This window comes from Patagioenas fasciata, chromosome 5, assembly GCF_037038585.1.
Source record: "Patagioenas fasciata isolate bPatFas1 chromosome 5, bPatFas1.hap1, whole genome shotgun sequence".
Classification (NCBI taxonomy): Eukaryota; Metazoa; Chordata; class Aves; order Columbiformes; family Columbidae; genus Patagioenas; species Patagioenas fasciata.
In genome coordinates, this window is record NC_092524.1 from 37372653 (window position 1) to 37399152 (window position 26500).

Below are 26500 nucleotides of genomic sequence, written 5' to 3' on the forward strand. Positions count from 1 at the left end.
TTCTATTCAGAAGAATGACATCAGCTAATAACATTTTCTGACTTAGTAGATTTTATGTTTTTATATATTATCAAGATACATGTTCATTGCTTTTCTTACCGGAACAATTAATTTTAGTCTACCATTACTTAGAGTCTTCCAGATTAAAAACAACCAAAAAAATCTAACAGTTTCAGTTACAAATAGCTGACAGTGCAAGACTTGCCAATAAGCAGCTTGCAAATTATCTGTGCAAACAACTAATGACAAACTTAGGCACAGTTCTTAGAGGAAATTCTAGACTCCTTGATGGGTTTTAAGTCCTTCAGGGAGTCCAGGATGAAAATATAAGGAGAAATTAAGTTATTAAAAATTATGAAACATCTGAATTTTCCTGGACTGGTTCATCTAATCTTGTAAGATTTGTCTGAAAAGAAAAATGGAAGAGGAATGTTGCCACCTCCTAATTTTGGATTACACAATTCTTCAAGGGGCATCTGTACATGTCATAACTACAGTGGCTTAAAGACACAGCCAAGATCTATAGGCAGAGATAATGCCTTTTATTAGACCAACTAGTATAATAAAGGAAAAAGTGACAGATTTCCAGATGTTGCTACATATTAAGTTTAGTAAAGCTTTCAACATCATCTCCTACAATATGCTTGCATTCAGTTTGCGACATCGAGGTCTGGACAATTGGACAGCTAGACATCCATCCAGTAAAAAGCTGTTTGAATGCTTAGTCTCAGAGGGTGTGGGTTGTGCTCTAACTGGAGGCTGGCAGTGAGTAGCCCAGGGGTCTATCCTGGGACCTGTCCATTTTAACTCAGTTATCAACAGCCTGGGGAGGTGACATGGTGCACTCTCCTCAAGTTTGCAGGCAGCATCAAATTAAGATAACAATTCAGTACAGCTGAGGGGAAGGCTGCCATCCAGAGAGACCTGGACAGGCTGGAGGAATGGACTTAAAGGAACTTCGATGAAACTCAGCAAGGACAAATGCACACTCCTGCACCTGTGGAGAAGGAGACCCTTGCACCAATGTAGACTGGGGCCTGACCAGCTGGGTAGCAGTGCTGCTGAAAAGAAGATGGAGGTCTTGTCAGGCAGCAAGCAGCACAGGAGCCAGCAAAGTGCCTTGACAGCAGTGAAGACCAGCAGCGCCCTGGGTTGTGTTCACAGGCACAGAGCCAGCAGAACAAGGAAAGTGATTATACCCCCTCTACTCAGCACTTCAGACTGAGTCCAGTTCTGCGCTCTCCAGTACAAGAAGGACATTGACAAATGAGTTGTTCAAAGGAGTGAGTTCACCAGAGGGCCACAGAGATTGTTGGAGCTGAAGGACTTGCCCTGTGAGGAGGTGGTAAGGGAACTGGGCCTTTTCAACCTGGAGAAGAATTAGCCTCAGAGGGGGATGTAGCAGCAGACTGACTATACTTCTGAGAAGGTTGTTGAGAAGAAGTCAGGTTCTTCACAGCATTGCTTGGCAGGAAGATAAGAGACAACAAATAAACTGAAACAAAATATTGATTGGATATAAGGAATTTCTTTTATTTTTATTCTTAACCATGAGAGCAGTCAAACGTTGCAACAGGTTGCTCAGAGAAGCTGTGCAGTCTTCAGACGTGGAGGCTTTCAAGATCCAGCTTGATAAAGAGCTGAGCAAGTAGGCCTACTGCCACAGCTGGCCATGCTTTGAGCAGGAGGCTGGATCTGAAGTCCCTTCCAAATCCATATTTATTTCTGTGATTCTCTGCTGAAACCCTCTTCCAGTCTACTCAAGACCTTGTCTTTTTCTAACTTTGCCATCTGGTTTGACAGAAGATAAAAGATGTTGCCTTAACCTACAAACTACACCTTGCCTATAATTTCCAAGACTAAAAGCCACAGACGTTCCATCAAGTGGCAGCATGTTTACACCTACGTGGATCATTACCAGGACTGGACTCATTCAATCCATCCCACAGACCTTTGGCATTGGAACTGACAAAATGACTCACAATAACTGTAATGATCAGCCTGAGTGTTCACTGAGAGTGGTGGGAAACCCATGGCTGGCAAATAACCTAATACACGGTCTGACAAAATCCAAAACTAGTGAAACTTGTGTACTCCATGTTCTATTCTAGGTTCTGACAATTTTTCCTAAGCTTTCCTTTTCCTCTTTCACGAATTCTAGTCCTGTCTCTTTTCCATCTCCTGCAGTCCAAAGCTGACTGCTGGACACTAAAAGGTTTGCCAGAAGCAGCCTTGACAGAAGAAACATTAGTATGGAGGTAGATTGGATAGGTAGTCCTGTTAGGAGCATGGCTACTAACTTCGTAAGATGCCTTGCATATAACACACACAAACGATCCTTAAAAGTAAGAAGGCAGTGGTTACTAGGTAGTCTCAATTCCCTCTGCTCTTGCAGAAAAGCTGGAAACTCAGAGGTAACTTATTGACAACCCAAACCACTCAAATAAGCTTAGTCCAGTCTGCTTCAACGTGACTTGAAGATCGTGTTTAAAAAGGGATTCACATTCTTCTTAATTTATTATCTTCTCTCTCAGTCCTATGGTTTTACACTCTCAGGTCCCATTCTTCAATCACGAGTTTTATTACCTCCCACTTATAAATGAAAGCTGTAGTTGTCCAAAAAGTCACCCAAGAACATGGACCATTGAAGGAACATACTTGCGATAAAGTCACAAAAACTAACACTGTTATAGTTCACATTGCTTCAGAAAGTGGAACATACCATCCTTGGCCACTATGGCAAAGGTGCATCAAGAGAAAAATAGCAAGAGAATTACCCTGGCCTGATAACCTCAAATAACCTCAAAACCTATCTAAAAATAGAAATGTTTGATAAATTAGTGAAAGCATCTAAAGACTATATCATCCTGATCAAAAGTTACGACACAGGCTTGGAAGACACTAGAAATGCCCTTCTAGGTGTAAACAGAAATTGACACACCAACAAAAACTGTTCTAACATCTGCAAAGTTTAATTATAACAGGGAAGTCCATGTAGGTGATGCCTTAAATGGGGCCACTGTTCCTACCAGCTGGTCATAAAAGGGTAGCCACACCTTTGGCATATCACAGCTCACATGAAAGAAGATTTTTCATCTGCAATTGCTAGCATGCCCTCAATGACAACAGCTTGTTAAACCAAATGATTCTGATTACTACCTAGGTCGTACAATGTATGTTGAATTTTCATACAGTGACTCTTCATAATTTTCCATTTGCTGTCCTTCTTTCCAAAGTTAGCAAGCTTTTCTCTTTTCCTGGAATTGATTCTACACTAGGCTGCCTGGCTTGCCTTTCTTATGTTGTCTACTGGCCCCACCACCTAGCAGATGCTCTGTCAGCACCAAAGAACCTTCTCATTCATGATCCCTCAAGGACACCAGAAAGTTTTTGAAATTAGCTTATGTTTTTACAATGATCTATGTAAAATAGGTCTAAATGAAAGCTACTGGAAAAATGTGTGGTCTTGCTCTCTCGCCATTCTTTGGTTGTGGCAGTAGTTGACCTAACATGAGTGGGTGGTGAAATGAATTAAATAATTGATACTGTATGGCAGAAGATGTATCATTTTAGTTGGGTTGGGTTTTTTCCCCTTGATCAATTTTTGTGTGCAACTTACTGTGTTGTTGTATAAGCTCCAGTAGTTGGCCCATTGTAAAAATGAGGCATATGCACCCAGGAAAGATGGCAAATTAGATGAGCTTAGAGTAGATATGAAAAAAACAGCTTAAGAAATTTATTTTCACACCAAGGCTAAGCTAGGCTTGTGGACTCACACTGACTTGGAGGGAGAAAGGTGTATCTTGAAGTAAACAGAACTTCAGCTTGTACTGAGGCAGCAAGTTGGTCCCTTCACTTGGTTCCAAAGGTAAAATCCAATTTCTAAGTTAGTATTTTTGTAAGATCTTCCAGGAATCAGAGTGCAACAGTATAAAAACACTTGGATAGTCATGTTCCCTCAGGAGCAATACAGCCCATCCTAGCCATAATCCTCTTGTAACTCTGTTAGCATGGCTCTTTGGGATCATAGTTATATTTTAAAGTAATAATCTACTGATTTAATCTATGAGAACAGAAGAAATATCTTGTCTTTCCACAGCAATTTTCTGGTCTGTGAGATTTGCATCTGAATTACCTTCTGACCACAAAGCTAGAGAGTATTCTTTCAGCCAAACCTCCATTTATTTGTGTGTTCATGCACGCACATGAACTTCTCAAGGAAAACTTGTTAAAGAAAAAAATAAAGATACCTGGGATGTACATCTCTGAAGTAGAATTCAGCCAGGAGATTGGTTTAACAACATAATTGCTACAGATAATAGCACAGACTACATGACATGTGGTCTTGTATATATATTAATGTATTTGTGTATCTTAAACCACAGTGACCTTCAAGCTCTATGCTAGGAATGGGCTTAAAACTTACTCAGAAGAATGTCACCTACTGAATCACTGATGTAATTTCCAGGAGTATATAGGGTTTTTCCTTTTACTTGGAGGTCTTCGGCAAAGCAAAAGTCAGGTTTGTACAGCTCCTGTTGCGATAATGGTAGTTAACACTGCCTCTGAGAAAATGCTAATGAGTTGCATCCTTTGCAAAACTGATCATTTTGGAGACCTAAAGAAAAATGTTCCCTGCTTGTTGGCAGAGAATTCTTCGAACCCTATCAGTTAGTCTCAAAATTGAGGAAACAGTCTGTGAAACCTGTCTGGATCTTGGTATGAGGCACAGTAGCATTATGATGTCTAAGTAATTTTTAGCAACATAAACTGAGCTCTCAAAATAAGCTCTTGACAATGCAGCAACTGAAGTGCTCTGTGACCCAGTACTTTCGTATTGCTCTGTTGAGCATATTTCTCAACAAAAGATGACTTGGTCAAACTGTAAGTTACAGGACAGGGGATGAATTTGCCCTTTCAGATTTTCTGCCTGGTCATTTCTCTTCAGAAGTGAAGGAGTTGTCACGGTTGAGTTGGAAGACCTCTCAGAAACTTGCAATTATGATACCAGGCCCATGGAAACAACCGGGGGTCATCATTTCTTGCTCCTGGACAGCATAAAGTACCTAATAAGCACAGAAGCTTTAAAATAATAATCGTCAATGTGGGTGTCTCAGTTTTGTGCCCCCACCCCAGCATCGTGCAGTCACCTCAGCCTGCGTGTACCACGGAGGCTGCACCTTCCCGTCAGTCAGGCCTCTCCTGAGGCCCCGGCGCTGGTTACGGAGGGGGCCCGTGCCGACCGCCACCTGCGGACCGATTCACCATCGCGAGCGCTCGCCCCACAACCCCATCTGTGGCCGCAAGTGGCGGCGCGGAGGAGCCCCCCCGACATCCCAAACCACCTCGCCCCCCCTCCACTTCGTCGGCCGTTGGCGAGCCAGCCAATCAGTGCGCGCGTGGGTCCACCCGCAGTCACGTAGTCCCGGGGGACCAGACGGGCCTGGCAGCGTCCGGCGCTGTTATAGGCGAGTGTGACTGCGGTCGCGATGCGGCCGGGGTGTGCCCAAAAGCTTAGCTGCTCTTGTCCCGCCGCGGCGCAGCCTGACAAGGTGCCCGGCAGCAGCTGTGCTCGGTCAGCGGGGCCGCGCTCCGGTGGCGTGCCAGCTGCTGTGAGGCACGCGTGAGCCCCGGAGCCTCAGCTCGCCGTGGGGAGGGGGCTCCCCCGGAGCGGAGGGCCTGCCCTGCCGAAGTTGTGCCCTGAAAAAAGTTGCGGCCGCTTTTGAGACAGGCAGTGTGACCAGGAGAGCGCGTTTCAGTACCTGGTAAATCCGGTGGCTTCAGAGAAGAGCAGCCCAGTAGCTCAGTACTTCCTCCTGCCGATAAGATCTTCGCCTGCGCTCGTCACGGGTGGCGGCTGCCGCCGCTGCCCCACTTGAGCTGGTTTCAGACTCCTTCCGAGGCGAGAGGGGGAGCGAGAGGAGGCGATGCGCGGGGCTGCGCTGCCCTCCCCGGCCGCCCCCGCCCCGCGTAGCCCCGCTCCCCGCGCTGCTGGCAGAGCCGGGCGGCGGAGCCGCGGCTGGCACCGACATGGGAACCTTAGGGAAGAGAAGAGAAAACCAGTGAGTTCCTCGTTGCTGTTTTATTCTCCTGCGGCGGCGGCGGGACGGTGGCTCGCCGCGGGGCAGGCTGCGGTCGGCTGCGGCGGTTTTCGGGACAACACGGCGCCGCGCCCAAGAGCTTGATATGCCCCCGGGGCGGTGGGGACAGGTGCGATGTGCTGCCGCTGTGTTTGCCCCGCGGCGGGGTTGGCGTGGGCTTCCGTGCGGGGACGATCGTCAGGGTGGCTGGGGCTCGGCGGGGGCCGGGTGGGAAGGAGAGGGGGAGAGAAGCGGAGGAGGGAGTGGTGGACGGAGGAGTTTTTTTTCAGCTTTTTGAGTGCAAGTGTGCGCCGGGAAAGTCGGTCAGTACCGGCTGGAAAGAACCTGACGTTACGGTTCAAGGGTGACGGCTGAGCGGGAGGGGTGGCTCGGCCCTCGCCGGGCTCCGGTTACCTGCGGCACCGCCGGGGGCCTGCCGGGAGGCGCCGAGCGAGGGGCCGGAACCGGGGAGTGAGCCTGCCCCTGCTCGCCGGAGAATCGCCGGCTGCCCCGAGTGTCAGTTCACGGACTGATGGCCGTTCCTGTGTGCTTTCTTCCTCTCCGACATACAACGTGCAGGGGAAATGCAGCGTGTACGAACACCGCCCCTCCCTCACAGCTTTAATCTATTTTTCATGTCAAGTAACTGCTGCAAGGGGATCTGTTCTAATGAATGATTAGTTTCCGATGTGTCACTGGCCGACTTTTGCTTACCCAGTGTTGCCAAGTCGGCCACAGTGTTATTGTAAACTTTTTGGGGGTGTGGACACGTTGATGTTACTATGCTCTGTTGCCAAGACCTAAAATATCTTCTGCGTAACTCATACTTTATTATTACTGCATTGCTAGGATCTGCGCTGGGTTGAGGAGGTGCTGGAATGAAGTTAGGAGAGGGTTTCAAGCCTGTAAAAAGAAAACCCTGAAAACTGATGTGACCCTTGCTCTCTTATATGAGAACAGGAAGTCGGATCACAAAGTTAAGGGGGAAATTTAGAGAAAGGGGGAAGGGAACATTCTTTGCATAGCCACTGTCAGCTTCACTAAGCCGGAGCTGAGTGATGGTCACTACCTCTTCAGGGTCAGGCTTGTATTTTCCTGACTTTGGAACTATGAAGGCCTGAGGCCAGTGTTTGCTTGTAAGTGACATCATGTGCAGTTTTGTGGCTTTCCCAGCAGAAACGTAAGATGAGGCTTAAAATTCGCTGGAATGCGATAGGGTCCAGTCTGTCTTCATAAGGCATGTGTAATTCCAACTTTGCCCAGGAACGGACATCTCCATACGGAGATGTTTGTGTCTTTACCGGCCCTATCTGTATATAATATGCACACTGGATGGATTTCTATGCCTTTTCTTCCCAGGACTGTCAATTTATTAATAGAGTCTTGCATAGCGTTCCAGAAAAAGTTGCATGAAAGCTTAAGATAGCATCTCAAAGATACTGGAGTAACTTCTTTAGGAAGTCTGTGGAGTGTAAATTGTTCTTGCAATAAAGAAACAGCAGTGGTTGTTGCTGTGTTGTGAACTGTACGGTTATACTCTCCAGTCAGATTTTGAAGTGGTTCCTGTTATTTGCAGGCAAAAGCATTTCAGCACTCTTCATCAGTATAAAAATGTGTCTATTTACTATTTTATGCAAAATTATGAACTTGTATGCAAACAGTGAATGGCCTTTAATATTATTTGTAAACATACACATTATTTAAATCTAAGCTATTATATGATGAAAATACAAACCTAAAACTGGGTATGTGCTTTATTTTGGTCTCTTACCTTTGCTATTAAAGACACTAATTTAGTCATATATGCAATTTTAAAGCAAGTTAGTAGAATATAGTGGTATAGAATGGATGCAAATTAATATTTTTTGTTTTGGTTTGATTTTTAGTTGTGAAATACTCCACTGTGAAGTTGCACTGATATTTTGTTTACTTAATAGTGATCTTCCAAGTGAAATTAGTAAAGCTAGTCTGGGCTTTTCCAATGTGTGTAATATTTGATTATAGTTATATTTTTTTCTCCTTTACTGTGAGTGGGCACAGATATTACATAGTTTGAGGGGTTTGTATGCTTGTGCTGAAATTGTAATGTAAACATAAACCCCCAACAAAGAAACAAGACTTTTGGTAATCTTGACAGATCATTCAAGGAGCTCTGTAACAGTGTGCTCTACAATCTGCATTTAGACCAAAAAAAAAAGCTATTTATTGAACAGTCTCTTTGGTGTGCGTATTAAGTGGGAGGGTTACGTCTTTCAGCACCTTAGCTACAGGGAGTTAATTGTCCTTTAAATCTCTTCTCCTTTCCCATGCAGTGTAAAATTTACCACTGGATCTTCTTGTATTTACTTCACTGTTGTGCTTTCTTTTAGGCAACCTGCCCAAGCATGCAGCACTGCCCCTGAACCAGCACTTGAGCTGAAGCAGATCAGTCATTGTCCCAGCCTTTCAAATCTCACCCAGGGCACGATGGTACCATTGGGGCACTTAGCCAAAGGGGCCACTTTGGAAGACCTTCTTGAAACCTGCATTCAGTCTTTTGGTGAGTGTCTGGAATTTTTTTTGTTTTTGTCCTGGCTACATTTAGATACCTTACTCATGAATTACATTGATTTATTAGTGGCGTAGAAAGAATTTTCTACACTGTAGGTGACCACATATTTTTATAGGTTTGTGGATCTGTTTACGCAAATGTGTGTAATATATGATAAGAGATTAATGTGAATGCTGCTCTTTCTGGAGAGAAGAAGACGAACTCCAGTCATCTATGTATGCTTTTTGTTGTTCCTTCAAATACCGATTTGTAAATTTTAACAAGTAATTAGTATATTTTGCATATTGCAGCAATATTCGTATGATGTTTGTGAACAATGTATTTATATTAAACATTTTGAAATGAGCAGGGCTATTTTTAAACTACGTGAAATAACATTGGATTACTTCTTGGATTATCAGTATAGATTTAAAGTCGCTTCTTTTAAAAAATGAGTGAATGCAAACAGAAATCACAACTGTATGCCTCTTTGAGCCTATCAGTTATCTATTTGTCTTTTTACAATAAAAATTGAAATATGTGACCAAGCATGACTGTTGCGTGAGCCCTGTATCCCTAGTTTCCTTTTCCAACTTTTTTATTAGTAAATGTGTATCTTTTTGTATTATTAAAACATGTTTTTACTGAAGGGACTCAAAATGAATAATTTTCTTGTAAGTAATGCATCTGTTCATTAGTGTTGTGTCTTTCAGTGCTATGAACTATTCCTAAAGCATGAGGCAAAGTCTTAGTTGTAGAGTAGTCCTTAGAAAATAAATGTACTTGAACACCCACTAAGCTCTGAAATAATTTATCTATATAGTTAAATAGTAACATGTAGTGCTGATCTAGTGATACAGCACATACTGTATAAACAGTGACTAATCTTTCACATTCATTAGAAATGCTCTTTTTTTTAAAACTTTAAAGCCTTCTAACCAGCATGTGCAGAGAAATGCATGTCTGTGAGAAGTTGATGAAATATGTAATTGCCAGTAACATGTCATTTCAGCTTATTTTCTTCTTAATTTAATTATTGTAAAGAACATATCCACTGAACTGCTATAAAGTCCTAATTTCTAAACAAATGTTGATTCATATTTTTGTAAGCTTCGTTTCACTGGGAGTGAGATAAGACATCTAAAGCTTGTGTAAGACCTTCATACAGTTTTAATATTGTAACTACCTGACCAGTTTTAATGTGTCCACATTTTTATGAAAAAAAAAAAAAAGGTATTAAAATTGTAACATTATAAAAACCCAGTAAAATTATTACGGTGATTGATTTCAGGTAGTGCAGGGGAAACCCTGAATGGCAGATTATTGTTGTCTTAATTGTTTTAATACTTTTTTAATACTCTATGTATATCAGCATGCACATGCCTATGTGTTCTCAGATTCCTGAGCATCCATATATTATAAGGACTAAAGAGACAAAGAGAAGCAAGTGTTCCTCTTCAGTTCACCTATATATGTATGTGAATCTTTCTAAAGGATTTCATACTTTGTTTAGAAAATTTACCATAGTCCACTAAATAGGGTTTACTTGAACCTTGACAAGTGGTATGTAGGTCCAGCAAAGTGAATTGTAGTTCATCTGCAAATATAATCTTAAACTCACTAAGGACTGCTAGAATTACGTTGTGTGCTGCAGTTTAGACGCTTCATTGGGCAATTAGTAGTAGTGTTTGTATTTGTACATTTTGAGTGACATTATGCATGTACTTTAAGCTATATTGGAATTTCCCAGTAGGGTGTTTAAATTGTGAAGTGCAACTATAACAACTATAGATGACCTACTTAATGAAGTTCCTTAAAGAAGGTTCTTGTAGCTACCAACAAAAACACTGTGCAAAGTTCATTTACACCATTGTGCCAAAAGGAAGAGATGGAAAAAACTTGGATCTGGGAATCTGAGGAGGGATGGGAGTAGGGAGAAAAATGGTGGGGAAAAAGCACAGTTGCTGAATGGTTATAAGGGAACAAGTTTCTTCCCAAGGGTAGTACTAAAGTAAAGCTGATAACCTGTACTCTAATAATCCTATTAAGACTGACATTACGTTTTCAGTCTTAGATGTGATGACCTATAATATTTTGTATATTAGTCTAGAAATTCACTATTGTGATCTGAGCAAATTTTATTTCAAAACTAAAAATACAGAAACCACCAAAACATAAGCACAGCTTTCCTTTGTATATTTTAAGTTTAATTTCTGGAAAAAGCCCTTGATTCATTTGCTATCTAGACTTAAGAAAAACAATAGGTACTAGAATATATACTGCATCATGTTAGTATTATACTGCACTTGCTAATATTACGTGTACAATTACAAACACAGTTTGTGTTTAAGGTATGCAGCTGAGTTTGTTTCTGGACTCAATTATACAAGTTTGGAAAAAGCGAATGATGTGTTGGAGAGTCTGCTGTCTAACAATGGTGTGTAAGGAGAAGTTGGCAGCCTTTTGCCATACATGTAGAGGATATAACAAGAAGGTCTAACTGAGAAGGTATTAAGAATTAATACACATTCACAGCTGTGAAGAATACAAATGTAGTTATGTATCTTACAGTATGGATAAGAGGAAAAATGAGAAAGGGGGAATATGCTAAGTTGAAGCTAAGAGTGAGAAGGCTAAGCTTTGCCACAGTGTTGTAAATGGATTCCAGAATGTTTTGTAGAAAGACAATTTTTGTTCAGAGAGTCAAGTTAATCCAAAACCTATTCTAGGGAGGTGGGGAACAAAGACTGGATCATGGAACTAGTGATGTGGTCTATGGGTCTACAGCAATGCTGGGTAGAAGATGACGCTAGAATGTGGACAGAATACTATGAATTAAAATGGTGGTGTTGCATCTGCTAATTCCAAAAAGTAATGAATTTGGAGGTGTGGTTTTTTTTTTTTGTTTGGTTTTTTTTTTTTTTTTTTGTTTGTTTGTTTGTTTGTTTTCTTAGAAAAGACCAAAAGCTTATTCAGTGTAATTAACTGAAACATCTACTTTGGGATGATTAGTGTGTGTGCTCTTCACCTCTCAGATTTGGTCTTCTTTAGTTTGAACTGATGAATGACAGGCACATGCTTTAGTGACAGAGCAGTGAGGGTCATATGAGGTAGAGCGAAGTCATGTAGATGATCACTATATCTGAGAGATCAGCATTACACCAGTGTTTATTCGGTAGCATGATGAGAAGGAGATGCTGAAAGTAGAGGTTTCTTCAAGTCCCATGAAAGGTTGCATTAGGATGGGTAAGATGAATCATCCAGCAAATCATGATAATTGCCCAAAGGAAAGACAACAGAAAAGCCAGGATGTAAGCTGGAGCAAGAGTTCAGGAAAAACAGTGTGATGAGAGACTGAAGGCAGTAAGTGGTTTAGAAAGAAATACTGGAGATTAGGAGAAGATTCACAGAGACTTGAAAACACTCTCCGCGGTTCAAAGAGAAGAGATTTGGTTATATAGGACAGTGTTTCAAAACATGTTCTACATGACTTGGAGAACCTCTCAACGTTGTCAGTAGCTATTAGATGCTGTTACTGCTGTGATCTGGATTGACAAGAAGAGCTGTAGAGCACAAGTAATGCATCACCTGTGGTTGCCTTAGAAAAGAAGATGAACAGTACCATATAAATGGAGCCGATAATAGCTTTTAAATATGAAAAAGTGATGGTGTGGATAGAAAGAGAAGTCATAATAGGGAAGTGGACAAAACGAGAAATCAAAGAAGAGAGGAGAGTGTATAGACAGGAAGAGCAGGAGGTAAAATGATTAAAAAGACTAGAAGGCTGTAGAAAGGTTAGATTCAGTGAAACTTCTCAATTTCTAGTTTTGAACAAAAATGCCATAAAGAGAAAATTAAAGGTAGATGTTCATCACTCCAGGTGATTCTGGAGTGGAATTGTAAGTAGAACAGTGACTTTAACCCTCTGCATTCATGTTTTTAGTATATAAAATGCCTGGAAAAGAGTGTATTTTTGACTGGCAGACAGTTCTCTGAAACTCAATATGGCATTGTCTCTCACTCTGTTGCTAGTTGTAAAGACACCCTATCGGCTTTGCTGTTGAAACCAACAGAGTAGGGTCCTGTTTGCCGGTCCACAGCCATATTAACTACTTAATGCTGACAGTTCAGTAGAACACAGAAAACATACGCTTAGTAACACAGCCACACAGCCTTGCTTTTTGCTAGTTGTTCTTATATTAACCTTTGTAAGACTGCATAAATGCACGTTAACATAAATTTAGTCCAGAAAGTGTTACAGATCAGAGAGGAAAAATATATTAGCAGCGTTCAGTTCACCAGATATCTTCATTTGTTTTCTGTAGATCTGCTAATTATAGAAATGAAATAATAATTGTTCATAACACTTTTCACTCTAGGCTGTCCTCATGCTACTGTGAGCTTGATGTTCTGATGATGTGTTAGCAAGTCAGTTTCTATTCTAGCAGATATTTTTTCCATTTGTATCTTCACTATATGTTTGTTCATGGTGAGAGGTCCCTGTTTCTTTCCTTTGACTGTCTTTGTTTGATAAATGTACCTTTTTTCTAATCTGTACTAAAGTTTAAGTGTGCTTATCTTTTTTTAAAGAAATACACCTTTCAAAGATTCGATGAACTATTTTCACAGGCATTCGAGGTTAGACCATGTAGAGTCTGAAGGCCTTTTCCTTGCTCATGCAAAAGTTTTGTTTAAATTGTTTTTAGAGGTGTTTAAAAATTGTTCAATTTGGGAAAAAAATGCATGTTCGGCATCCTGTCAATTTACTATCTCCTTGCTTTGTCTGCAGTTAAGTTCATAAACATCACCTAGAACTACTAAACAAATGATTCCAAGAGCGCACTTGAAAGTTAAAATTTATACAAACACTTGTGGCTTTCTGAAAATGTCTGAGGGACATTTAAGAGCTGAGAAATCACTAAGATCTCAACATTTTAATATTATGAAGGTACTTCTGTTCTTAACTTTTGAACATCATCTCTTACTCATTCACCTCTTACATTTGAGTACTATAAGCATGTTTACTGTAGCACACAGAAGACCTATGCTTATCTGGCAATTCAGGCACTTCAGTTGCTACATGAGTGTGCTCAGTGGAAAAAAGAAATAATGAAACATCATCTTTAAATGCATGTCACCATACAGTGTCCCTGTGTCTGCTTTCTTAAGAGAAATGTAAGTAAAGGGCTTTAGGAAAGCAATCAAAATATTTCCCAAAGCATGTAGCATAATTCTATGTGGAAGCTCAGCCATGATTAACTGTTTGCTAGAGTTAGTTGTCTATACCGCTATGTCAATCTTCAATTAAAAAAAAAAAATTAAACCCATGGATACTACATTTCAAAGAAGTTAAAAAATAATAACCTCAAAGATTAGCAATGTTCTTAATAGAATTTATGTGAACCTAGTGCAGTTTGCTACTTCTAATGGTTGTAAAACTCTTAGATAGCCAGGTCTAAGAGTAGGTTGTGATGTAAATTGTTCTGCAGTGTTGTTGCCTCAACATGTGATGAAGTGAGATGTTTGTAAACAAACTGTAGAAATGCTGGAAACCACTTCCAGATTGATCTGGATGAAAGATGCTATGGAATTGTTCTGACAGAAATCTGGCGAAGGTGCTGGTGCTGGTTGCTTCTTAGGTGCTAGCTGCCGAAGTCTGTACAAATTAATAACAGTTAACTTTTTCTAGAATAAAAAAGTAGCTACATTAGCAGAGCTTTCTAGTTTTGTGAACTGATAATATTTTTATAGCTCACTTTTGTATCAATATCATGCAAAAATATATTGAGTCTTATGAGTTCTTTGAGAGCCCGGAAACTGTTGCATCCATTTTACAAACAAATCATTAGGATAACAGTAGCCATCTTCTCCTCTGAAATACAGAAAATCTGAGTTTTATCCAGTGTTTCCCCTCTTGATTATCTAGAAAAAAGCACTCTATGCTTAAGTATATTCTTCCAGACTAGTTAAAACGTACAATAACTAGTCAAACAATCACAGTTCAAGTACTGAGTGTATCTTTTTATCCAATTTACCATATATCCAATTCTATTATGGAATTCTGACTCAAAAGCAGTTACATCTTTCAAGGCATATGCACACCCACAGAAGGCAACTTTGTTCATTTACTTTTTTTCTGTTAAGTTTTCCTGAACAGTCATTTGTTTTTACCTCATGCTCCCCAAACTTGCAGGGTTCCACCCCTCACTCCTGAAGCCCAGGCTGAATGTTGAGGTCTCCAGTCCCCTCAAAAGTAGTTACACTTTGTTCGTGGTGTTGTTCCATATTAAAATGTTGTTGATCATTGTGTGTTAAGTAATCTGGGTGCAATTTGGTCAAATACAGTGCAGAAACTTTAGTATTGCTTGGCAACAGAAACTATGCTAATGATCAATTAATGACATTGTGGGAACAGAAGAGTCATTACTGCTCTGTAGAATGCATGACATTGTGGGAACAGAAAAGTAGTTACTGCTCTGCAGAATACTAAGTGCTGTTTAGCTAACTATTAAAGTTAATTGTGATTGTACCAAAATGAAAATAGGTTTCTTTTTTAGCCTGATGACTGTGGAAAAAAAAAATTCCCAAAGAGAAGAAACTTTAGATATCTTTATCTATATTTTAAAGTTCTATTTAGCTAGCTTGACTTCAGTCTTTTCAATATAATTTTCCAAAGTCAAGAAACAAGTACTAAAAGATAATGAAGAAAACTTTAGCTTTTTGCTTTATAAAGCAGTCTCCCACTTACTTATATTTATCATAGGCACATGTAAGAAAATTCTGTCTTCATACCTCTAAATATAACTTCAGGAAAAAAAAATAACTTTTATTTAGCAAAGCAAAAAAGCTTAGATAGCAGTATAAAATGATTCATTCTCCTGATAATGTTGTATGAATTTAATTAGTTGTTCCTCTCAATCTATGTATGAAGTTGAAGCAAGAAATAAGTCAGTTGTTCTTTAGGTTTCCCTGTGCATTTTACTTTCTATGTTATTTGTTTTGGTTTGTGTGTGTTTTAGCATGAAGTCTCTCGGTGTTCTGCTGTGTATTGCCAAGTGTGAAGAGATACGTTTGCATCGCTTTTTAAAAAATCTGGAATAGAAGGGTCTTCCCTTAGACTGTTACATAGTTCAGTGGATCTTTCTGATGTGCAAGACAGGCTAGAGATGAAAAGCTAAGATAACTTTCCAAACATGATACTACTTTTTTCCCCCCTTACTGAGGTAAGAAGGTACAAGTGCAACAGCTGGCAAAAGGCAAAGAGAGGAAAGTACCTTTTGGGAGCTATTAAGGTTTTACTTGGGTTGCAGATGACTTTAGGAATCCCCAAAGACTGCAGTTTTAATACTCAAATGTATAAAGAGGTCACATTAAGAAAAATTCAGTGCCTCCTGCCACCTATATTGTGATTAAAGATCATTTAGAGAAATGTCATAATATCTTTCTTTTGACATAAGGAACTCCTCTGGCAGAGTGCAATAGTGTGAGATGTCAAGAGTTTATTTTATATTTTAACAGTTTTTTGGAAAAAGATTCACCTTTAAAATACTGACTTTGGGTCTGGGTGAGATTGTCTTCTCCCTTCCTCCAGGAGAACCAGTTGTGTTTAATGTTGATGTCCAGTATACAGTGTTACTCTTTTAAATGTATACATTAAAAAAAAAAAAAAAAAGAAGTATTTATTTAGGTTGATTAACATATAAATTTATCAGATACCTTTGTTAGTAATATTAAGAAGTGCCCTGCAATAGTACTTAGAAGGCATGAGACTTTTGCTCTCTTCTAGACCAACTGATACAATGGGGCAAATAAAGCTTACACTTGAGCGCATGTGGGAATGTTTCTCTGAAAATTTGGCATACTGCGGGTAGCTTGAATCAGCAACTGGGGAGCTTCTTCTGTCTGCAGATATTTGATAATGCTACCTGATGATTAGGTATGTTTTAAGTTTGGATTGAAGCTGTGGGGGTTTTAGAAACTTTGGGTTTTTTGGTCTGTGGTGAACAAGAGATGTTTCAGTCTAAGGATGAACCGTTGTGGTTTAACTCCAGCCACCAGCCAAGCACCATACAGCTGCTCGATTAGCCCGCCCTCAGTGGGGTGAGGGAGAGAATCAGAAGGCAAAAAGTGAGAAAACTCATGGGTTGAGATAATGACAGTTTTATAAGTAAAAACCAAATCAACAAGCAAAAAAAAAAAAAACAACAAAAGCACACATAAAACCAAACAAAAATGACAAAATTTTAAAAAATAAAAAACCCAAACAAAACCGAGAAAGACATGTGATGTGAAAATGCCTAATTGCTCATTGCCAGCTGACTGATGCCCAGCCAGTCCCTGAGCAATGGTAGCCCCAGCAAATTTCCATTCAGTTTTCCTGGTGAGCAGGACATTATAAGGTACGGAGTATCCCTTTGGTAAGCTGGGGTCAGCTGTCCTGGTTATGTCCCTTCCCAGCTTCTTGCCCGCTCTCAGCCTACTTGCTGGTGGGGCAGTGTGAGAAGGCATGCCACAACTGCTGGGTTAGAAGCTAGTTTGCCAGAGCGTGTGTAAACACTAATCCCAGAAATACATCCAGAAGTTAGAGCAACAGCTAGGAAGTTGAGGTATGTGAGAGAGGGAAATCTGAAACAGTAAGTCAGAAATATTAGAGCAGGAGTAGAGTTGGAGTATGTGCCAGTAATGAAAATCAAGGCTGGGAACAGGGATCTAAGCAATCTGCAACATCTTCAAGTCCCTGAGAGGAAAGCAGCTTTCATGTCTGCTGGTCCATTACAGTTTAAAACTTGGGATGGGGCTGACTTCATGCTTCTTTGCATCTGATGACTGGCTGCCCCAGTCACACAGTTAGAGAGAAGCTTACTATAAAACACTGCAGTTGTGAGATGAGTAAGTGCTAAGCAAGCGGCTGGGTTCAGTGGTCAGATAGAAATACAGGCCTTGGAAGTTTCTGACTCTGTTCTGGGAGTCTTGTTTGTTTTATCCATCAGTGCTTATGCCAGCACAGCCATGTTGCCAGGCATTACACTTGAATTATTAAAAAGTTGCCTGTAGCTCAAGAGCTGCATATGGCTCCAGTATCATGATTTACACCTTTGATAAAACCTCAAATGCTTAAGTTATGTTTTGTAGAACTTGGAAAAAAAAAAGACTATTTGATTTAAAAGTTTACATCTAAGTTTGCTGAAATCAATATTTTAAACATGCTGTAGAACAATGTGTGTGTGTGTGGGTCTTAAGTTTTTATCTTGTTCTGTGTACTTGATCTGAATTTTCAAGACTAATGGAATGCTTTCCACCCACACCTCATTTGGTTTCTCTTGAAGTACATTTTAATTTCTCAAAATTATCCCATTTCCCCTTGACAAGAGCTTTTATCTTCTTGTTTTTGTCTCAAAGAGTTACCAACCCAGAGCTCTTTCTGCAAGATGTAGCTTTCCAAAAGCTGTTTCTGAGAGAGGGTAATGGCTTTCCCTTGAGGTTTTTTCTCCCCTAATGTTCCCTACCCTCATACAGAACAATCTTATTATCTTTTTTGGATGCATATTAGATTCACTTGTGTCTTGGATATATGTGCATTGTTAATGAGTACTTGGAGGAACAGCAGTGAGTTCCCCCCACCCCATTCTGCAAGGAGTTTGAAGGCTTAGAGAAATGTCAGGTTTATAGGGTTTCTTCCAACATCTGTGTTTACTTGGCTTGTTTAGGGTTCTGTTGGTGCAAGATCACAAAGTAATGTGATTTTTTCCTCCCTGAAAAATACTGATGTCTTCTCATTTTAATTTTGGAGGTTTTTCTTCCTTAGACCAATTACTTGTGTAAATAAATTTATGTATGACTCAATAGTTACAAGCATGTGTGGACAATAAGCCAATTAAAAAAACCCAAACACTTTAGTGTAATTCCCTGAGTACTTTCATGCTCTCTGCTAATAATTATAGCATTCTTGTTGCATGAGAGGGAACACCAGCATCCTGTATAGATGTCAATGTAAGCTGGAGAGCTCAGGATTCCACCTGTTTCTTCTGCACCTAAAATTAAAGCAATCATTGTTTTACTTAATTAGTGTGTCATCTTTATAAGGACAATGTAATTCATTTATGTTATTTCTGAAAGATATTAAGTACTTAAAATAATGATCTGAAATACAGAAAAATTCACCAAGGACAGCCACGAAGTTCTACACTTAGGATAATCAGTTGTAAAAAGAATACGACAGAGTCCTTGGTATCCAGCATTTCTGCAGAAAAGAATCTAGATGTGAAGATGGATTTTGAAACTGAAAAAGACTTAACGTACCACCACAGAAACTCTAAGGAGATAAGACAGATGTGTGTGCTCATTTTTATCTATCTATCTATCTATCTATCTACACATTATATATGTACATTTACACAGATAAAAAAATATATAAAGGTATTATGTACAAGACATTAAAAATAATACTCTGATTCTGACACTAAGACCTCCTGTGGAGTACTATACTCAGGTTTGCTTCATTAAGGTGCAAGCTGCAAAGGGTTCAGAAAAGGACACTAAAGTTGGCCGGAGATCTAGAAAACCTGGCTTCTGAGGAAAAAGAGAAAAAGACAGATTTGATGTTTCCTAGCTCAGAAAAGAGGCAATGTAAGCAATCCTTAAATAAAGAAAATATGTCAAAAAGGAAAAGAGAATGTTTGTTCTGTCTGCTAGGGGCCAGGCATAATGGGTTTAGAGCTCCCAAAGTTGCCTGAAGTATTTGATTAGACAGCAAGGAGAGCTCAACGATGATGGAGTTGCTCAAGTGTAGGAATAAGTCGCCTACAGAGGCTGCAAAATTCTTGTCGCTGTTGAATTTTAACAACAAATTAGACTGGTTCTGAAGCATACTGTCTTCAAGGAAGCTTATTCTGCATTGGAGCAGGGGAATAGAGTACATTAGCTTCTAGCTCTGATTTCTGCCATCAATAGAGCATTCAGCTGTCACTGAAAAATAAAGGCTACTTCCAATTCAAAAAGTAAACCCCCTAGTTTAAGTTGAATCTGCTTGCTGAGCGTTGTGGTTTAACCTGGCAGGTAGCTAAACACCCTACACAGCTGTTTGCTCACTACTGTTGCAGTGCGATGGAGGAGAGAATCAGAAAAAGGGTAAACCTCATGGGTTAAGATAAAGATAAATCAATAGGACAGAAAGTGAAAATAATAATAATAGAATATATAAAACAGGTGATTCATAGTGCGATTGCTCACCACCCATCAACCAATACCAAGCCAGTTCCTGAGCTGTGGTAACCCCTCCTCCTCTGGCCAACTCCTCAGTTTGTATACAGGGCATGGTGTCATATGGTATGAAATATCTCTCTGGCCAGTTTGGGTCAGCTGTCCTGATTGTGCCCTCTCCCGGGTTCTTTGTGAACCTCCTCACTGGCAGAGCCTGGCAAGCTGAAAAGCCCTTGACTTAGTATAAGCTCTACTTAGCAACAACTAAAACATTGGTGTTTTATCAACGTTATTCTCATACTAAATCCAAAACACAGCACTATGCCAGCTATTGGGAAGAAAATCAACCCTATCCGAGACAAAACCAGGACACTGACCCTCAGTTATAGTGTCATAACTGATGAGCAGGATGGTGGCTTCTTATGAATCCGATTCTGACCAAATGTGATCAATTTAATTAACAGAGTTAGATGCCTACCTCTGTTACAGGGTACCAAATTTCAATGTGGCAATAGTAAGCCTGTAGTAAGAAGACTATTGTGTGTTGTGTAAGTTTAAAGCTGAAGAGGAACGGAGCATTTCCTATTTGTGAAGGGAGGTTCCAGGATGTACTAATGAAATACTCATGAAACATTTATTTCAATTTTGTTTGCTTTTAGACATTCTAAGGTTCTCTTGTAGTACTGTACTTTGCATGTTGTGCAGAGACATTGGCTTATGGCTGTTTCAGTGCAGTCACTAAACCCTAGCATGTACCTCCATGTCTCATACATGTCTGTGTGTTTCATCGAAGTCTTTGAGACCTTAACAGCAACAGTTTCCCCAGGTTTCAAATCATGTGCTGCTTTAATAATCTTTGCAGACATTTATAATACCATCCTTACACTGTCTTCTTTAAGGTACCAGAAAAAAAAGCACTTTGAAGAATTCTGTGTAGCACATCAGTGCAGCAGCAACCCAGGACCTTCAGCTTTGTGCTTCGTGACATTGCCTGGCAGTTGCTTGGTGCTTTCTGCCATTGCATTGTTTTTGTTGCTGCTTTTTGATAACCACTGGAAGACTTAAGGAGTTTACAAAAAGTTATTCATGTTCTTAGTAGCTTAGTCACTGATCATGTGATGTCAGTGAACTGTGATTCACTTCTGATTAATTTCAAATGGAACACTAGGTGATGGAGTTGGAACCTGCTTATGAAATAAAGACAATACTTATGAAATAAAGGCCTCTTAGACTTAGAAAACCTAAGTTTTCCTTCTTGCAAAATCCAGCTCAGTTAAAACATCCTTGGCATTCTTCCTGTTGCCTTATCATTGCACTCATGAGTGGGAAGTTCTCAGTACAATGATCTTGTCTATTAAACATACTGTTTCTGTTAAGTATGTTTTCCACAGGCTTGGTAGCCATCAGGACCTGGTGAAAAGCAGACAGTTTGCTTTTAAAGCCTTGCTTATTGCCTTTCGAGTACTTTGATTCTTTCAGCTATTTGTGGAATAAGTGAGACTTAAGTTATTTCTAAATCATGGACTACAGGGGGCCACCAAATGGGTCATGCAATAGGGTGCCTGATGGGCCTAGATTAGGATGTTCTTACCCTTGTGTGTTCTGAGTCTCACGTATGTGATGAAACTTTAGTAGTCGTAACTTTTAGTGGCTTTGTGTTACTACATAGATAATCGAATATTTTGCCCTAAATGTCTTTGTTCATTCACTTATGTAGTAACGACTGGAAAAGTATATTCAACTCCTACTTCCTTGTTTATTTCAGAGAATATTTATTAAAACATCATAGTATTATACAATAAGGGCATTTATAGGAGGAAAAGCATGTAACCAGTGGATTTTTTGCATTTTGATGCAGTGCAACAAAGCTAAGGCTTATGCAATATTTTGCAACTTTCTTTAAGGTAAATTGACTAACTGAAACACACCCATTGCACTTCATTTAGTATTCACTTAGTGGGTTTCGCGCAGCAGGGTGTGTGGTTAGAAACAGGTACACAAACGGAAGTGAAAATGAGTCTCAAAGTTTTAAAACAAACTGCTGGAGGTTCAAGAGAATGCTGCAAAGGCATTCAGAGACGCTCTTGCAAGAGTCAGGAAACCCGTGTTATTGGCTCCACCATTTGCACAAAGATAGTTTACCATAATTTTTGTTACTTCCTTAGACAGAGCTATGTTTAGCAGGTTAGCTCTCCAGAAAGAAGTGATCTAGTGGTCAGAGATGAGAAAGACCAAATGACAGTTCTGAAACCAAAACTGAGCTGGAGTCTCTTCTCACCCAAGGCCTGTTTTTACCAGTTTAACTCTACCGATTTTTTTGAATTATGAATTTGTGACACAAATGGAAGAGGAATCAGACTCAAGATTTTTCTTTTTAGCAGCATTTGCTGTATCATGGTGTATGCACTTGAAAAGGGCTTCCTTTTAAAATTGGGCAAGAAGATAACATTGAATATTTCATAGTGCATGAGTTTGTAAAAGCATATGCTGCTACAATTCCATGTAAGCTTGCTGTTGAGTGCTGAACTTTACTGAGAACCTTAAGATTGTTTTTCAGCAGGGTGTTTATTCTGGTTTTTAAACCATCGCTAATACAATGTTTTCCTTTGTGGAGATGAGCCTTTTAGCTGGGTGAGAGAATGGATAGCACAAAACCTAGGAGTGCTTTAATGTCTGCAAAATAATTGCATGTGTCATAATGAAGTCTCTCTCTGTTGTGAGATAATTAGGTCTGGATGTTGTGAAGCATAAATTCACTTTTATTATGCAAGAAAATATTATACCAGACATGTGTTGACCTAATCACTAACAGTAGGCAGAACATACTGTTTTTCTCTGCATCTTTTTAAAGTGGAAAAGAGACCTTTCTAGAGGACAAATTCAGTCTGGAACCTGGTGCCACACGGTACCTGTGTTGTTTTGTGGCAGAGGATTTTGGAATACGCACAGAGGAGAAACTGTGGGAGAGTTATTTGCCGTCTTTGACAGCTGAAGATGATCTATATTGAGCACTTCTGAAAAGCTGGTGATTTAATTACAGCTGTATCTGTGCACATAACCATTTGGCTTCCAAGCTAAGCATATATTGAACTGCTTTTCTGATTAAACAAGAGCTGTTGGATGGAGGCTCTGGCAGAACACCAACTTCTGTAAAATGAATGAAAATTGGTACAGGCCTCTGTGTGCAAGGCTTCAAATAATTTTACTCTTCCTGAAGACACTGGAAGAGTACAAAATGTCAAATACTAAAGGCAAGAATAAGTATTGATTCCTGATATTCCAGCCTTCCTCTGCAAATTTCCCACTTCTCTGGCTGAATACTTTGCTGTTTTGCCCTCAGTGCGCCTGCTGTAATATCTAGGCAGTTTGTATTCCAGAAAGATTCTTTAAGTAATGAATTAAACTATGTGAGAACAAAAACAAGGAATGTATAAACTTCAGTTCATGCTATTAAACTGAGAACTTGTAGTGTAAGTCAAAAGGCAGCTCAAGAACTTTTGGTTACTTGGGGTTTATGCTGCTCTCATCTATGGGGCTGCAGGACAGGCAGACTTTCCGCTCCCCCAGAATGCTGTAGGGAGAACTGGTTCTTACAATGTAAGTTGTAACTACAGAAGGTAGATTCAGAAGATGGTGTCTCATGTTCAATGTTGAAGATCACCTCATGGAAAAAGTTCTCATTCTGGGCTTAATAGTGCTGAATGACTTGCTGCATGTTCACATATACTCTGCCAGAATTTACTGATCAGGATTTCTCCTCTTGTCTTGCCTGAGAGGCTGGCTGTAGTAAGATATTTCTAGACCGTTTATTGAGTTTCCTCCAAACTGTTTATGCTTTTGCTAGAAGAATGAAGTTACCCACACCAGATATATGAAACCCAGCATGTCCTCTGCTTTCAGGGCTTCAGTCAGCTAAAACAATAACTTCACTTGGAAACTACAGATCTAGGCCGCTCTGAGTGATACACACCTCCCTACTAAACTATATCTACTCTGCATGAAATAGAGTCAGTCTGTCTGCCAGCTTAAACTAGATTTGATGGAAAGGCAGGGATCTCAAAGAATTGCTTGTGTAGAAGAGAGACACCCAGATTGATGCCCACATTGGTGTAGGGGCAGCTGTGTGAGCCCAGCATTGGTTTGATTGTATTTGCTGTCTGGCCACTCAGCGCAATGCAACCACAGCATGTATTGCTTTGGTGTAGCCGACAGCAAACACAAGTGAGGAGTTACAGTATTGTTGTGGGGGAGAGAAGGAAAAGACTTTCAGGGAGAGCATAGTAATAAAAGGCATAAATAGGACTACTGTGAAGAACAGAGGAGACAAATCTAGAGGAAATCAGGCTTTGTTAGATCTACCAAAGATCCAATGTTTTGTTCAGAAGGAAAGCCCTGGGCTCTGAGGTTCTTTCTTCACATTTGGTACCTCCCTGTGGATGGGCATGGAAACTCTTGCTCAATGACTAACATGAATTATATTGTTTTGCAAGTGGGCTGTTTCATGTTCATTTTTGGTGTTGCGCAATCTAATTTTTTGTTTTGTTTTTTTCTGCTCTAGTAATAGATGTCATTTCATATGCTGCAAATCTACTGTTTCATCTACCTCTTCCATTTAGCATTATTGTGCATTTTTTCTGTATATTGTTCCTCTTACTGCTATTTTAAGTGATGACTACATGTATCTTCATAGAGGACAATGTATTTAAGATTATTCAAAAAGGTAATATTTTGTGTGTGTTTGAAAGGATGTCTAATTTCAATTCAAACTACTCTAGGTTCTCTCATGGCAGGCTATTAATTGTTGTCTATTAATACTTACGAACACTGTCCCTACTGTGTTTTTTACAGAAATGGAAACTTTTTTAAACTTCCTGCTACATTTGATGTCCTTGATCTTTTCTGAATGTGGAAAAAAAAAAACAAAAAACAAAAAACACAAGACCCAGGAGACAGATGTAGTCTAAAAACCTTCCTCAAGTGAAATCCTTGTAACACATAGTTCAAGGAAATGTGGAAGGACATTTAGATCCACCACCAGGAGTATGCGTAGGTTAATTTCTGGGCTTCTGCATACGTTATATCTCATTCAGTGTGGGTCTAGCTATAGATCCTAACCTGTACATGTACTTTAGTGTTGTGTATGCCAGTTGTACAAAACCCCCACAAACACTTAAGAAAACCACCATTCTGTTTGAGAAGTTCAGTCATGCCACTGACTGACTGGTATGGATCAGTAACTGAATTATTTTACTCCGCAATTCATTGATTTGTTTCAAAGGTTAAACTCACCTGCCTAAAGCTAAACATATAAGTGCATTGCTGGCCTGAGAGCATCATGTATAATTATCTGGATATTTTGAGTGTATTTGAGACACAACTGTTTTTTTTCTTGACTTTTTATTTGTTAGGGTCTTCCAAATCCTGTTGATTAAATATAGTTACTATATAGCTCTCTTCAGAAAGATGATGCACTTCCTAAGCTAGTAAGTTACTGTTATCTTTGAAATAGTGTAGGTGAACAGGCCTGATTAGAATTAGTATTCTGAAAAAGCCTCTTGCAAGTTGTTTACCAAGGTGTACACCAAGATTTCAGTATGAATATGCGTTCTTTTTTTTCAGATTTAGAAGGAAATGCATGTCAAAACAACCAGCTGCTAAAGATAATTCTGACCATGCATCAGTTTATCATCTCATCTGCAGACATGCTTCAGAAACTCATTGATCTATATCCTTTGTAATATTTACCTGCTGTTACGGTAATATTAGATAACTTGACAACTTTGAAATGGGTAAGTAGAGGATATTCAATCTATGGGTGTATACTGTTCATCTAATTAAACAATATACTTGCTCTTTATAGTTTTTGGTTACATAGTTGTGGGGGACTACGGTGGGTCCGTGGATTCCCTGATGGAGGGCACGGGAACAGAAATTAGCCTTGAAGATATGAAGGCCTACCCGTGAGAAAGATGGGAGTAAAGGAGTATCCGGAGATGTTAAGGATGTACCCGTGAGAGAGAAGGGAGTAGAAGAGTAACACTGATGATAGCAAAATTAACCAATGAGATGTTACTGCTGTAACTTGTAACCAATAGTGAAGAGACACATGAATTGGTAAAACTGTATAAAAATGCACTTGTGGCAATAAATGGCATCTACTACTTTCATCCTGGAAGAACTTGGTCCATGTCATTTGTCCGTCTCAACCACGACACATAGTTTATTTTTGTTTGGTTTAGGGTTGTGGTTTCTTGTTTGTCTGGTTGGTTTAGCTTATGATCCACAGAGAAAAAGATGAAATTCCAATTCAGATTTTAACTAGGACAAATCACTCTCCATTGTCCATGGAGAGAGCATATAGCAGGTCTTAGATTAATGTAGGCACCTCGTTTATGTACTGTGAACCTGGGCCTAAGTTTCAGTTATTTTTCTCTGTCTGCTATACAAGTAGAAGAGCAAAGAATAAAAGTGTAATTTTAAAAAATATTCTGATTATATGATCTGGAGATGAAAATTTTCAAGAAATATTTCTCACTCACACTCTCAGAAGTACAATGCACAGAAATAAATCATAACCTTTTCCGTTCAGTTTGTTCCCATTTTGAGGTGACTGGCTGGACTTAAACGTGTGTTTCTGGCTCACTAGATTTTTCACAATGAAACTACTAGATCATACTGGCCATACTAGTCT

The 26500-nt window shown here is 39.7% G+C and overlaps 1 protein-coding gene and 1 long non-coding RNA gene across 2 annotated transcripts in view; one reads left to right on the forward strand and one right to left on the reverse strand.

Moving 5' to 3' along the window:
* Nucleotides 1–875: 875 nt before the first annotated feature.
* LOC139828106 (uncharacterized) lies at nt 876–6520 on the reverse strand. Its single transcript, XR_011739368.1, has 3 exons — nt 6495–6520; nt 5763–6038; nt 876–5066 (listed from the first exon to the last, which is right to left on the reverse strand). It is a non-coding gene; the product is annotated as an uncharacterized lncRNA (long non-coding RNA).
* RASGRP1 (RAS guanyl releasing protein 1) overlaps nt 5940–26500 on the forward strand; it is a 42245-nt gene continuing 21684 nt past the window's right edge. Inside the window, exons 1-3 of the mRNA XM_065839630.2 lie at nt 5940–6062; nt 8450–8619; nt 25429–25534. Of these exons, the coding sequence (XP_065695702.1) occupies nt 6031–6062; nt 8450–8619; nt 25429–25534 (308 nt within the window). The 5' untranslated portion in view covers nt 5940–6030. The remainder of the gene's footprint in view (nt 6063–8449; nt 8620–25428; nt 25535–26500) is intronic.